At 40.5% G+C, this 14,098-nt stretch overlaps 1 protein-coding gene across 2 annotated transcripts in view; it reads left to right on the forward strand.

The window, feature by feature from the left end:
• RALYL (RALY RNA binding protein like) overlaps positions 1-14,098 on the forward strand; it is a 1,862,755-nt gene that overhangs the window by 1,587,474 nt on the left and 261,183 nt on the right. For both annotated transcript variants that reach the window (XM_073631886.1, XM_073631887.1), the window contains one exon: positions 11,140-11,215. In XM_073631886.1, coding sequence (XP_073487987.1) covers positions 11,140-11,215 — 76 coding nt within the window. The remainder of the gene's footprint in view (positions 1-11,139; positions 11,216-14,098) is intronic.

The following is a 14,098-nucleotide window of genomic DNA, read 5'->3' on the forward strand; positions in this document are numbered from 1 at the left end:
GCTTGATCCTAAAGACCGCTTTAAAATTCATAATCCCATAACTAAACACTTCTTATCTCTCTGGGATAAACTAAAAACCAAATATCAGTTACAATCTCCACACAATCCTCTCCTTTCTTTTATCAGAAATCCGGCCTTTTATCCGGCATGGATCTACCCAAATTCTTTTAAAGCTTGGACAACATCAGGCATTCAGACACTAAATGACTTCATAGTATCTAAATCATTCCTTTCATTCCCATCGCTTAGAGAAAAATATGATCTACCAAACTCTGAGATATTTAGATATCTCCAAATCAAAAATTTCTATACACCATTCCTAAAGGGGGGATACACCATTATCCCAATTATCCATTTTTGAATCAATCTGTACAAAAGATCCATTTGCTAAAGGTACAATTTCATCACTTTATAATCAATTATATGGAGTAGCAAATCTTAATAGACCCTCTTACGTTCAGAGGTGGGAGGAGGACCTGGGACGAACTTTAGAAGACACGGACTGGTCTAATATATGGCTCACATCTAAGTCATCTTCACCCAACATCTTAGCACTGGAGACAAATTATAAAGTCCTAACTCGCTGGTACCTTGTACCCGATAGAGTGGCAAAATATTCACCTAATACCTCAACTCTTTGTTTTCGAGGATGCCCAGAAATAGGCACATATTTACACATATGGTGGACGTGCCCAGTAATCCAAACCTTCTGGAAGGAAGTCTTCGTGATTGCATCTAAAATATTTAAAAAAATAATACAACCAGATCCATATTTAACTTTACTTAATCTAAAACCGGAATGGTTAACACTCTCTCAATTCAAACTTATGATCCAACTAATAACGGCTGCAAAACAAACAGTGGCCAAGGCATGGAAATCTCCTACATTGGTACTAGCAGAAACAATTCACAGAATGAATAATACAATGTCCCATGCTAAGATGGTAGCCATCGATCAAAATCAAATTCCAAAATTTGAAAAACTTTGGCATCCTTGGATAAAACAGTTCCTGTCAAATTTCAATGACTCTGTCCTGTTGCCATGGTAACAGATTAAATGACTTACAGAGACACCCATTCTAAGGCTTCAAAGAGAACTAAAAAGAATAATAAACTGACGAGCGGGACAACCTTGTGGACCATACCTCTTCCTTTCAACCCTTTTTCTTCTTTCTCTTTCCTTTTCTCCACCTTACGATTAAAGCTCATTATCAGAATTTATTTGACCTATATACACTCTACTTGTAAACAATATGTATAGTAGGTATAAATCATTTAAATACCTACAAAAGTAACTAAGGAAATGATATATATCTTTAATTTAGGTTTACGTGAACCCAATGTTTAATATTTGAAATTTCATGATATTTACCTATATAAACCCTACTGTAAAACAATGAGCTTACTTTATAGATCCTTGTAAACTTACTTTATGTATCTTTATAACATTGTATACTCAATAAACTTCTTTTGACAAGGAAAAAAAAAACATTTGAAACAGAACAGCTTCTCTCTGAGAGTGAGAGTTGGGATTGGAGGCCATTGCTATTACACTTTGTACCAGAGATTAACGTTTTCTTTTTTTATTAGTGTATTACCACAGTTCCAATATATGGAGGTGGCCTATTGCTGGAGCCTGGGAAGATTTGCACTGGGCTTTTAAAATGGTTTGACTCAAATGTCATTGTTTCTTCACTATACCAAAAAAAATGGAGGGTTGGAGAAAGGAGAACCCAAAAGTTGTCATTGACTCTGGAATATAAAAGGGAAGTAATAGCAGTATATTCCTAATTAAATCTTAATTCAAAAATATAAATAAAGAAAGGCATAGACAATAGGTAATTGCAAAAGATAATTAAAAATGACAAAGTTGCCAAGTTTAAAAACGCATGCCCATGGGTTCAGCCACGCCTCACGCAATTAAAGGTGAACAGTAGGGTATAGTGATAGGACTGAGAGGGTCCTGGGAAACCTCAGTAGCACGCACTGTGTACCAATCTTGTGCTTACTTGAGGACCTCCAGGCTCTCTGTGTTCTAAATCAAAATGCATGTGAATTAGACAGTGGCAGTTACAAATAGAGATAATGACATAGTAAACAAGCAGAAAATTCCACTTGGAAGGAGGTGATTCTAAGCTGGAGGCTAGGAAATAACTCAGGTACTGATCTGGAAATCACAAGAATAATGATGTCTATAGATCAAAGAATATAGTCAGGGTAGGTTACGGAACAAAGTTGTGGTATTATCCAAATAAGATCCAGTAAGCCACCTGTACTGTAAACCAGTTCAGCATGGTTTCAACTAGGTCAGTTCAGTAGCAGTGAAGGAAAGACCAAACTAAAAAGTTCCTAGATAGTGAAGCAGTTTATAACAGATGGGTGGTGGTATGGGTCATCACCTATGTGTATATAGTAGTGCAACCATATAATTACACATAGGCAGAAGATCTCACTTTTTGCTGCACACCCCACCTGGGGAGACTCACAGTTTGGGAGGAAATAGATTGGTCATTCGCTACTGTGTCATCACAATTCACCATGATCCTCTGTTGCCATATCCCCTGTTCACCGAACTTGCCCAGGAGATGGTTGCTGGCTAAGGAATAATCCACAGCGAACCGACAGAGGGCCGTCCAGGCCGTGCAGTTCTGGTTTCAGGTGGGCTTCCGGTTTGCAGGATGTGAGGGGGCTAAGACATGGCAAAGAGCACCGGCAGGCTACAGATGGTGGGCATGCATGGGCGAGAACACCGACGCGTATTACCCACTTGCTTGGTGGGTTCCTTCAGGGTGAATTGATCACCTAAACTGAGTCCTTTAAAAAAGGGCTCCAGTGTGACCCGAGGGGCATTTCTGGTGAGGTCACTTCCGGCCATGATGTGGTCATTTTAGCCCCATTAGGGATTAGGGCTGCTGTAAAAATGAAGTAGTTTTACTCTAGTGTTTCACTATACACCCAAGGAGTGATGGGACATGCCAAAAAGTAATGGGGTTTATATAACAACAAAACCTTTAACCATGGGCGTAGCATAAGGGTTTGCAGGGGTCACAATTGCAACTCCACCCCTAGCTCCAGGGGGCCCTGGCAGCCTCGATGTGATATTATCATATCTTCCACAAAATCCAGCTCCAATCTGCCCTAGGGCCCCACAACCATGCTCCAATACTGGGCTTCTACTTTGCCTTCCACAGTCCACATCCTCTCCCCATTGGCTGGGGAGAAGCTGTGAGTCATTTCCTGAATGGAGAGGAGCATGAGGTGAGAAAAGCCCAGGATGGGGAAGTGTCTGTGCTGTGTGCTGGCAACATGAAATGGTAACCAAGCTCAGCGAGGCAAGAGGAGAAGAGTGCCATTCTGTAGCCACGATGGGACCGATGTCACTGGTGAGGTATGACACTGCGCAGTGTCTCCTAGTCACCAGCTGGGATTCTCTGTACCCCCCCACCCAGGATGTCTACTTACTCCACTTCCCTGACAACTGGGGAAAAGACACAAACCTCTGGGAGGTGACCTTCCCCCAACACTGAGAGAGAAACCTTCAGAAATTGCTAAAACAAATCCCTTAGCCCCTCCGGGGGGGGGGGGGCTGAAGGGCTGCAGGCTCCAGATTTTGTGTCACATGGCTTTGCCCTCCCAGATCTAAGTTGCCCCCGCTCAAGCCCCCTGACCACTCCTCCACCCTGCATGCTATGCCCAGCTGCTGAGCTCCTTTCCCATTACAGCACTCTATACTGTTCCTCCTCCACAGGGCTGAAATCACGTTCCTTTACAGCACAGCCAGTTAGTCATGATCTGCACAGGATGTATCTGCCTACTGCAACTACACTGCTGTTCCGACCAGAGAATTTCACAGGTCAGAACGGCAACATAAAAGCCAGATACACCCTGTGAAGACTGACAGACTGTGTGTAAAGGAATGTGATTTCAGCCCTGTGTAGTGTGTGTGTGTGTGTGTGTGTGGGGGGGGGGGGATGTATACAGTGCTGGGATGGGAAAGGAGCTCTGCCAAGTCACCTGCCAGGGGTCCCTGTCCTCTGATTCTCCAGCGGTGATCCCTGTACTATGATGTAAAGAGGAACACTGGGAACTCAAAACTCTTAAACCACTTTGAGTATCTTGGCGTGCGGTGGATGTATCTGCACGCACGTTGGAAGTATTTCATATTCCTGAACTGAGGAATATGGACCCTGAAACTGATGACCTGCTATTCTGAAGCTACCTGGCTCTTATGATTAATCAGTAGCTCAAAGTCACTAACCTCGGCCTTTGACTTCTCTGTGACTTTGCCATTATGCCTGCTTGCTCCAACTCAGGATTACAGAAAGCATTGCCACCTATGGATCAGTATGACAAACTGGCAGCTAGCGTGCAACAGGTTTTTTTTTTAAACCCTAATGTAAAAAAAAAAAAACTCTTACAATTTTTTACTACATAAGCATCAGACACTAACTGTATGTAAGCAAGTGAAAGTAATTTAGAAACTTATGATAATGATGCTATTGTAATAATTCAGCTACCCCATGTGTGGCTAATTCACTAACATATGTTTTCTCAGCAGCACATGCTTTAGCAATGGTGTACCTACAATAAAAATGGTAAAAAAAAAAAAAAAAAAACACCAAAAAAGGCTATAGTGTATACATGCAGGATTTGGCCATGGCACACTCGTACGGGATATTATTCATTGTTGCATGCAAATTTACATTTTAATGATGAATACCCATTCTTATGCTGCTTTATTTTCTGTGAGAGCCTGGTGTATGGGTCATGAAAGCATGAAGTATGAGTTAATTGGAGCTGCTGCTTTGTCACATGTGTCTTTCCTACCTTAGTGAGCAATTATATATTCATTTTACATTTATTTCTGAACACACAGATTACTTTGTCCACCCTATTTGCATAAAAAAAAAAAAAAAAACAACATTATCCCAATGTTCAATGCTCTCTTCCAATGGGGACTGCAACATATGCATTTAACATGAGTGTATACATTAGCAAATAAGTTTGAAGAATTAATTCAGTGGGTGTACCAATGCAAACCTCTACACACCTTCATGAGAACCAGCAACAGAAGCATGTCGATCATCATCTTCATATTGATTTATCCTTGCTCTTGTGTATTACCTCTCAGTAAGACAAGCCCCATGTGATTTTGGCTCCCAGATTGGAAGCTGGGAATTATTTTTTTTTTTTTTATAATAATGACACGTAATATACTGATAATGTTAAGAGAGAATCTAGAAGATGGGTCCACTTTACCCAATATATTTATGCCAATAACAAGAGTATGAATAAAAGGGAACCAGCACAGTAGACCATCAGAAAACTATGAAAAATTACCAGCAGGATAGTTTTTATTATACCCTGTTAGCCTGGTTGGATTTGGGTTTTTTCCACTGTTTGTGGTTAGCAGATTTTGTTACGTAATAGCAAGTCTACCCATCCATAAGAGTGGTACTTACCAGTGGCATAACAATTATCACTGTTGTCTACATGCCTGCTTTGGGGCCTGGGGGTGGAAAGAGTTTCCATTCCAGGAGCTTGTCAGGCAATTTCAACATAGAAAATATGTGTGCATGTGAAGATAATGCAAATCCAGCACTTGTCAGAAAGCTGCTGCAGATATGATTTTTAGCAGTCCCACCCCCACTACTTCTCATATTATTACGGTGAATGAAAGGAAACATTACATCGAATGAGAGATCATTAAAAACACTGCAAATTATCTCCACTATCTCACACTATAAGAGTTAATAGAAAAGCAACACGGGCGTTAACAATGGAGCTGTTACATAGAGGACCAGATACGCAGGCCGGTTACATACAGAGGATGGGGATTGTGGATCTCCGAAACTGGTAGATGAGAGTAGCCAACAGAGACATCGTTGCATGTGCATGAGTTAAAACTCTTCCTGATGTCATTTGCTCTGCGGTTGGCCACTAACCACCTTTTTCAAGCTTCTGAGCTCTGGGTTTTTCAGCAAACTCCTAAACCAAGGAAACCCACTAAATTGCACAATACACACCACTTCCAAAGTCCCTGTGGTCCCCTAAGGGTATTAATAAATAACTGCTCATATTCCTTCTCTCTGTTTACACCCCACTCAGAAATCTGTCAGTTTGTAACACAGTTACTCTCTCCATTGATCTCATACAGGCAAGTGTAGTTCTGTTCATATAATTGACTTTACTACATGTATGGCCAACTTAGGTTCCATCTTCTTTCAAAGTTCTTTAAGCTTTGTCTTTGGCAGTGGTTGCAATGTATAAAATTAATTCCACTGCTTGTCTGTGCTGGCCATTGTTGAGTAGATCTTCTCCTTTCAAATTTAGGTAAGCTGGCTCCATTGGTGTGATTTACACTTTTGCATTCTGGTTTGGAGCTGGTTTACAGATGTCTCCATCTGATGCTTTAATCCATGTTTGCTTCTCATGAACAGGTAGTTTTTGATGTTCTGTTCCTTTTCTTGCAGTACTGGTGCGACTAAGCCCACGTTCACATGGGGCCGATTTGGCATGCAACTTGACATGTCAAATCGCATGCCAAACCAGAGCCTGTTGCCGGCAATGGCACTGTCCGAACCAAAAAAGTAATTTCTGCACTAGTTTTGGTGACTTTGGGGGCAATTTCAATAGACATCTGTGCATGAACGCGCACAAATGTCTGTCAAATCGTTCAGCTGAACTCGCAGGATTTCAAACCTGCCTGCAGTGTGAATGTGGGCTAAATGTCCAAATAGTGCTGTGCTGACTGTATCACTTCACATAGCTGTGTCAATAATAATTACCCTTTTTTATTTTATTGTTGTCTAGATACAAAATTCTGTAACTCTTTTGGGACTCACTGTAGTTAACAAATATACCTTCCTCATCACAAAGTTCCCATTTTGTACTCTTTTCTTTAAGAACCCACACATGTTTGCTTGCAAAGATTTTGATGTACTTCAGGTCAGACTTCTTACCATTTCATAGCTCATTGATAGAAGTGAGTCTGAATGTAGCGCTACCCCCTAAAGGGTCGCTGGATTTCTGGGTCCCCTTAACATGACAGCCAGGCAACATGCATTTTTATAAGGCACACAAAGTCAGAAAACCAGTCCTTAAGCTTGTTTTGTTTTTTTATGTGTTTATTTAGGGGTTATAACTTGGATGGGGTGAGGTACTGGAGACTCAGTCTGCAGAGCCTACCCACCTAGTGCACTATCTTGGCTCTGAGGAAGGGGGTTCACCCTTGAAATGCATCAGTAAACTACAGCTGCCTCCTGTTCTTCCCATATTGGTAGAATGCAGTGGTTCTGAAGGAGACTGGTTCCACTTGCTTAGACATGAGTACCTTAATAATGCATTTGTGAGTATAACAATGGTTATTTTATGTTCAAATAAAATTTATTTTGCTAATGTGCTAGGTCAGTGCTCCCCTCTCTTGTTGGTGTTTTGCATTTTATTGTTCCTGACCGCCAGGAACCTCTCCCTGCGCAATGCACCCTCACCAGCAGGGTCACTGTCCCTGATCTACCACTCGCTCCAGGTGGGCCCGAATGATGTGGGTACCCTATTATACACCAAGATGGCTTTCGGAGATCTTGAGATGGTCCAACCAGACAGTTGACCTTTCTCTGGCAACTAATGAGTCCATGAGTAGACAAGTCCCCTAACGGACTCCACCACATCTGTAAAAAATGGCCACCTATTGGATGGAGGGAAATCTGCACCTGCCTACAAGATGATTTGGGGTGCATAGGAGGAGACTTCAGAATTTATGTTGCTAGTCACAGATCCCCTTTGCTGGCAGTGCAGTAGGGAAAATGTACTTAGCTATCTTAGTAGTGTAGGTTTATTGCCCTTAGAGCTTCTGGTTATCCAGTCCAACACTGACATTAACCCTTTATGCCTAATGCAGTCTTCGTCATGCTGTTAAAGAATCACATTTTCAGTCTTACTTATATAGGAAATGTGTGCTAAAAATTATGTCATGATATAATCTATTACGACAATTAATTTTTTTTTAGCTGGCTACCAGACCAGCTCTTTCACCACGGACATACTGCAGAAGGGGTGGGAGGATTTACACTGAAGGCTTGAGATTGGAGATGTTAAAAAAGACTGGTGAGCTACTGAGAAGTTAGCTGTTAAACTAACTAATGTTAAAAGTTAACTTCCAGCATTAATGCCCTCCTCTAACCTGTCCACATCAGCTGACATTTCTACTGCTATCTGTCTTAAATTCATACCTACTTAATAACAGTAGGTAGGTCCCCAGGGGGCCCCATCAAAATGTTGCTATGGGGCCCTTGATCTGTAGTTACGGCCCTGCAGCTAGTAGCAACAACTTAAGCTGTCAGTCAGAATATAGCAAACTCGTCAGTTCTCAGCAGGTGTATGTGCTAAGTGCATTTGGGATTCTAGTGATTCACAGGTGTCATTATTGAAATCATGGTACTTGCAAACTGGTATCTGGCTGAAACATTAAAAGTACTTTAGTGTTTCATTAATAACTTCTCATTGTACAGCAAACTCTTTTTTAGGACACTGCCATTATTTTTATAACGGAACGAAATCAAAAATGCTTGCACATTATGGCAAAAGCTGCCGCCACTCTCCATTCTAAAGTTCCAAATCTATAATAAAGCCCAAACTTTTTTTTCTCGTTTTGGGTGGAGTGGTGAGGTGTTGAAAACCCCATGTCAGACGCAAATACTGTCTGGTATTGGGGAGATTCATTGGGGAAAATTTATCAAAATTGAAGCAGCTAGAATCTGGAGGAGTTGTGCATGGCAACCAATAAGCTTCTATCTTCGTTTGAAAACAAAAAGTATGCTGGACAGCCGCACTCCAAAAAGTTCACCTTTTATTTCATAAAAAAGACAGAGGTCCAAAACATCTACGTACACATGTACTAACACGTATTTCTGATACGTTTCACACCAATAGGTGTTTAGTCATAGCTAAAGAGTTACATATACATACTGGTATATATATACATATGCATCAGAATAATCAAGACAAATGCACTAGAGCATTTGTGCATTTGTCTTGATTATGCTGTCCATCATACTTTTTGTTTTCAAGTTACTACTGCAAATAGTGTCGACACCCATCTTAAACCAGAGACAGCTGATGCGAAGAGAGGTCATTGCCTTAGAGCGGTGAATTTTTGTTAAGCTTCTGTCTTCAGCTTGTTCAATTAAGCTTTGAAAATTAAAGATAGAATCTGATTGGTTGCCATACACAGAAACTCCAAATTCTGACTGCTCCAGTTTTGATAAATTCTTCTAAAGCCTGGTACACACTCTGAGATTTTTTTTGAGTTCAACCTAGCAAGTTGAATGAAAAAAAACTGTTAGCTCTGGTTGGAGCAGCTGTACTAACTATGGGAATTTAGTAGAACGATCTCCGCTGCTGAGCTATTGAGCTCTGACAGGGGGATGGCCCACCTGCCAGAACACTCTGTCTTTGGTTGAGAGCACTGATCGGGAGTCGATGGGCTGCTGGTTTTCCAGCATGCTTGTCTGACAGAAGCAGGCTTCTGTCTGACAGTGTGGCATACACACAGGCCAAATGTCAGCCATTTGTTTTTTACTGGCCGATGTCTCCCGACATTCGGCCTGTGTGTACGGGGCTTAACTGTCTATATTTATCCTGTTAAACCATTCCCCCTTCCCCAGCTTCCACACTTATGGACCTGTGTCTAAGTGAGCATGCTCTTAGCATCGTAACTAAGCTGTAGCTCCAATGTATACTTGCGACTGAAAACTTCTGGTCGCAGGACTGGAAAGCCTGCCTTTGCCCCCTACACCCCTTCCCCCCAGAATTTAGATGCTCTTAGGAGGCTGGGAGGAAATGAAAACGCTATCACTTGAGCAGGTATAGAGGGGAAATATTCTAAGGGGGACACCTCTTCCAGTGAGAACTGGCATTTTTTCTCAATTTCAAGAGATTTCCTGTTGTATCTCTGGGACAAGAAGTGGAGGAAAAGCTATCCAAAGGGGACAAAGATGGAAATAAATAACTGTGTTTTGGATTTAGTTAAACTTTAAGACCAAAAACAATGTATTCAATGTTGTTGAGTAAACTAACAAAAATATTTTTATATCTGTACAAAAATACAGTAAGCTAAGATTATTTGGGGAAAAGTAACCGACCGTAGTTTCTTTCTAGGCAATAGTAGGATAGCATGGTGGCTAAGGACTTTTTGCAATGGTGGATTCTTCGGTCGAGTTCTGCCAAGCGCATGATTTCCATTGAGCTAGCATTTTCTCTGGTCTAGTTTTCACATTAAGCATTACTAAAATCGCTGCTCTTCACCAAATTTTTTTTTTTTTTCAAACTTTTTTTGCTTCGGTTCCCCAGGGCAACACCCACCCCCTCATGCCATTTGTTTGACAACGCCTTGCCTATTAGCCTAGAAAATGGGCATTGCTGTTTTTAAAATTTGTTTTTTGACTTCAGTAGGTTTGGGATTCTGTTTGCTGAACCTGCCTTAAACTGAACCCAGGTTCAGCTGATTCGCTAGTCCAAAAAGTAGTCTCTAGTACTGTACTGCCACCTGTCCTAGATTTAGACATACTTTATGTTATCAGTTACAGTATGGAGGTCAGTGGGGTGCCCCGTTAAAATTTTGCTATGGGGCCACATGATCTGTAGTTACATCCCTGCTGCTACAAACAGCAATTTAACCTGTCAGTCTGCATATAACAAACACGTCAGTTCTCAGCAGGCGTATGTACTAAGTGCATTTGGGATTAGTGATTCACGTTGCCATTATTGAAATCCTGGTGCTTGGTGTTTGTAGGTTTTTATTTAATGAAGATGCGTTCAATGTTGTTGAGTAATCTAGGAAAAGATGGCAGAACGGAGCTCAGTAAATAGCAAAAATCTATTAGTACAAAAGTACAGTAAGCTAAGATTATTAAAGGAAAAACACATATATTGCAGCTTTTTTCTCTGACAATAGTAGGGCAGCATGGTGGCTGAGAAGGTAGCACATTTTGTAAGGGTGGTTCCTTGGTTTGAGTTCTGCCAGGGGCATGATCAGCATCAAGGTTATATTTTTTCTGGTCTAGAAATACATTTCAGCACTATACAAATAAGTAAAAGTAGATTGTTGCCCAGTTTTAATGGATTTGTTCTTTATTACAGATATCAACATGGCAGGTGAACCAAAACCCTACAGACCAAAGCTGGGAAGTAAAAGACCAATATCATCTTTGTACAGGTATGTTTAATCAATATTTTTCTTTCATCTCCTCCTGGAAAATGCTTTGCCCTTACACAATATGGAAATATAAAAAAAACAAACAGAGCTGCCATGAGTATATCAAAAGCTGTAAAATTCACATCTTTTATTACAAAATCACCAAAGATCTGTAACAAAATTGTATAAAAGAGTACAATGAAATCAAATCAATAGACGCTTAACCCTTGGATATCAAAGCGTTGGATGTATATATACTGTATATATATATATATATATATTTATATTATCCTTGACAGCCCCAGTTCTTTCTTTTTATATTGTCTTATTAATGTACATTTGGGTTGATAACCCCCAGGCTACCATTATAGCCTTTTGGCTTCCTCTATCCCCCACACTTCATATCTACCCTGACTTACACAATATACATTATCTCATGGCATTCAGATTTTCAAACTTCTGGTGCTTCTAATTCTATCTTTAGGAGCTTTTTGGTCATGATTAGCACTTTTGCCTTGCAGAACTGGGGTCCTCAGCTTGAATTCTGTTCGGAACTCCACCTGCATGGAGTTTGCATGTTCTTCCTGTGATTGTGTGAGTTTCCTCCAGGTACTCCGGTTTCCTCCCAAACGGAAAAGAAATGCTGGTAGGTTAATTGGCTCCTTTTTAAAGTGGCCCTAGTATGTATGTGCATGTATGTATGCAAGTGAGGTCGGGACCTTAGCTCCTTGAGGCAGGGATATATGTGAATGTACAGTTTGTAAAGCCGTGCGTAAATTATTGTCGCTGTATAAATGCTTGTAATAATAACAATTTGGTGTGCAACAAGAGCCTTTGTTGTGGTTGTAGGCTTAATTCTGATGTGCATTCACAACTAAACTAAGCATGCAAAGTACATAGTTGTAGGGATTCAAAAAAGCACTACTAGAAACTGAAGACTGGGTTCTACAATGCTGTTCCATCATAAAAGAGGATGTAAACCCTAACAGAATGACCTTTTGTTGGCTAAAATACTGTGTATCAAAAAACAATTGCCGTTACTTAAAATGGAATTTCACTCAAAATCTAACTAAGGCTAAACCTACTCCCACCATCATTCTACTATTCTATCTACCCTGTGAAAAAAAAAAAAAAAAAAAAAAACAAGAACCCTATACTTACCTATACTGAAGTCGCTCTGGTCCGGTCACATGATTTCTCCAGCAGCAGCTTCAGTGTATAGGAGAGATGGCTGACAACAGCTGCAAGTGCCTGTGCGATGACGTCACCCATAGGCTTACTTATTGTCGGCTGTCCCTCCATTACACTGAAGCTGATCATGTGACCGAATTGGGGCGACTTCAGAATAGGTAAGTATAGGCATTTTTTCCTTCACGGGGTAGATAGAATAGTCTAATGCCCCGTACACACGATCGGGAATTGCGCCAACAAAAGTCCGATGTGAGCTTTTGGTCGGAAATTCTGAAAGTGTGTATGCTCCATGGGACTTTTGCTGGCGGAATTCCCACCAGCAAAAGATTGAGAGCAAGTTCTCTATTTTTTGGTCGGAGAACGTTCCGATCGGAAATTCTGATCTTCTGTACCAATTCCGATGCGTAAAATTCCTACGCATGCTCGGGACCAATTTGACGCATGCTCAGAAGCATTGAACTTCATTTTCTCGGCTCATCGTAGTGTTGTATGTCACCTCGTTCTTGACCGTGTGTATGCAAGCCAAGTTTAAGCGGAATTCCGTCGGAAAAACCATCCGAGATCTTTCCGACGGAAATTCCGCTCGTGTGTACGGGGCATTAGAATGGGTTTGGGAGTAGATTTAGCCCTAGTTAGATTTTGACTTTAAAATAAAATATTTTTTTCCCTGTTGTATCTCAGTAGTTCTAATTTCCTATAGCATCTTGAAAGCCAATTTCTGCCATGGCAAGTTGCCTGATGATAACAGTGAGCATAACTACTTAAAACAGTTACTAGTAGTCTCATTCAGAAGTCTGTGTAACAGGGTGACAACACAGGAGCACAACTGAGACAGAAGCTCATGCAGTCACTCTATAACAAGGATCTTTATGGCAGGATCAGCAGGTGTTGCTTTAATAAAAGCGACAGATTTTAAAATATCCACATTACATTAACATATCAAAGCTTACATGAAATTTTAGCGACTGGGTTTATATATTTTTATATTATACTTTAATAGACAATGTGAATGGTAAAAATTAAATGTAACAGATGGAAGTGAAGGGTGTCATTGCATCCCCCCCCCCCCCCCCATGTTATGCTCTAATTATGTAAATTCAGCTATAACTGGTCCTCAGCTGTAGCTGTACTACATCTACATAATGTCATAATGTTCATCAACATTGTATACAATGGTTCTACTCCATAATCTTCCACTGCTAGTGCAAATTAATTTAAGAACCCTTTAGAAAGTGAAGTGGTGTGGTTTAATTGTCTAATTTACATGTAGGCCTTGAATATTACTTGAAATGTAATATCCATCAGTTAAATGTCTCTGCGTGATTATGGTGCTTCCTGAAATCTCTAATACATTTTCTTTTCAGCAGCCTTTGAGCTATAAGATGTGTCACTGCCGATTAGCTTCTGACTGTGAGGACAGCCATCAATGGTGCTGAACCTAAAGAGCAACTGATTAGTCTACAGAGAAAGTGACAGAATCAGCATCTATTCAAGACATTCGTGCTTTTGTTTTTAACGCTTGCTATAATTGAAAATGGCACCAAAATTACTTTCAGTAAGTTTGATGCCAAATTACATTGTGATAACTGACCGCAAACCTTGAATTCAATATATGTCAATACAAGGGATCTAGCCTTCAGGAATTTTTGTCAAAGGAATTTTTTTCAGAACAAAAAATATGTCTTCCTTATCTGAAGTGCTAGGTCTATGAAG

Source organism: Aquarana catesbeiana, linkage group LG05 (genome assembly GCF_042186555.1).
Source record: "Aquarana catesbeiana isolate 2022-GZ linkage group LG05, ASM4218655v1, whole genome shotgun sequence".
NCBI classification, from domain to species: Eukaryota; Metazoa; Chordata; class Amphibia; order Anura; family Ranidae; genus Aquarana; species Aquarana catesbeiana.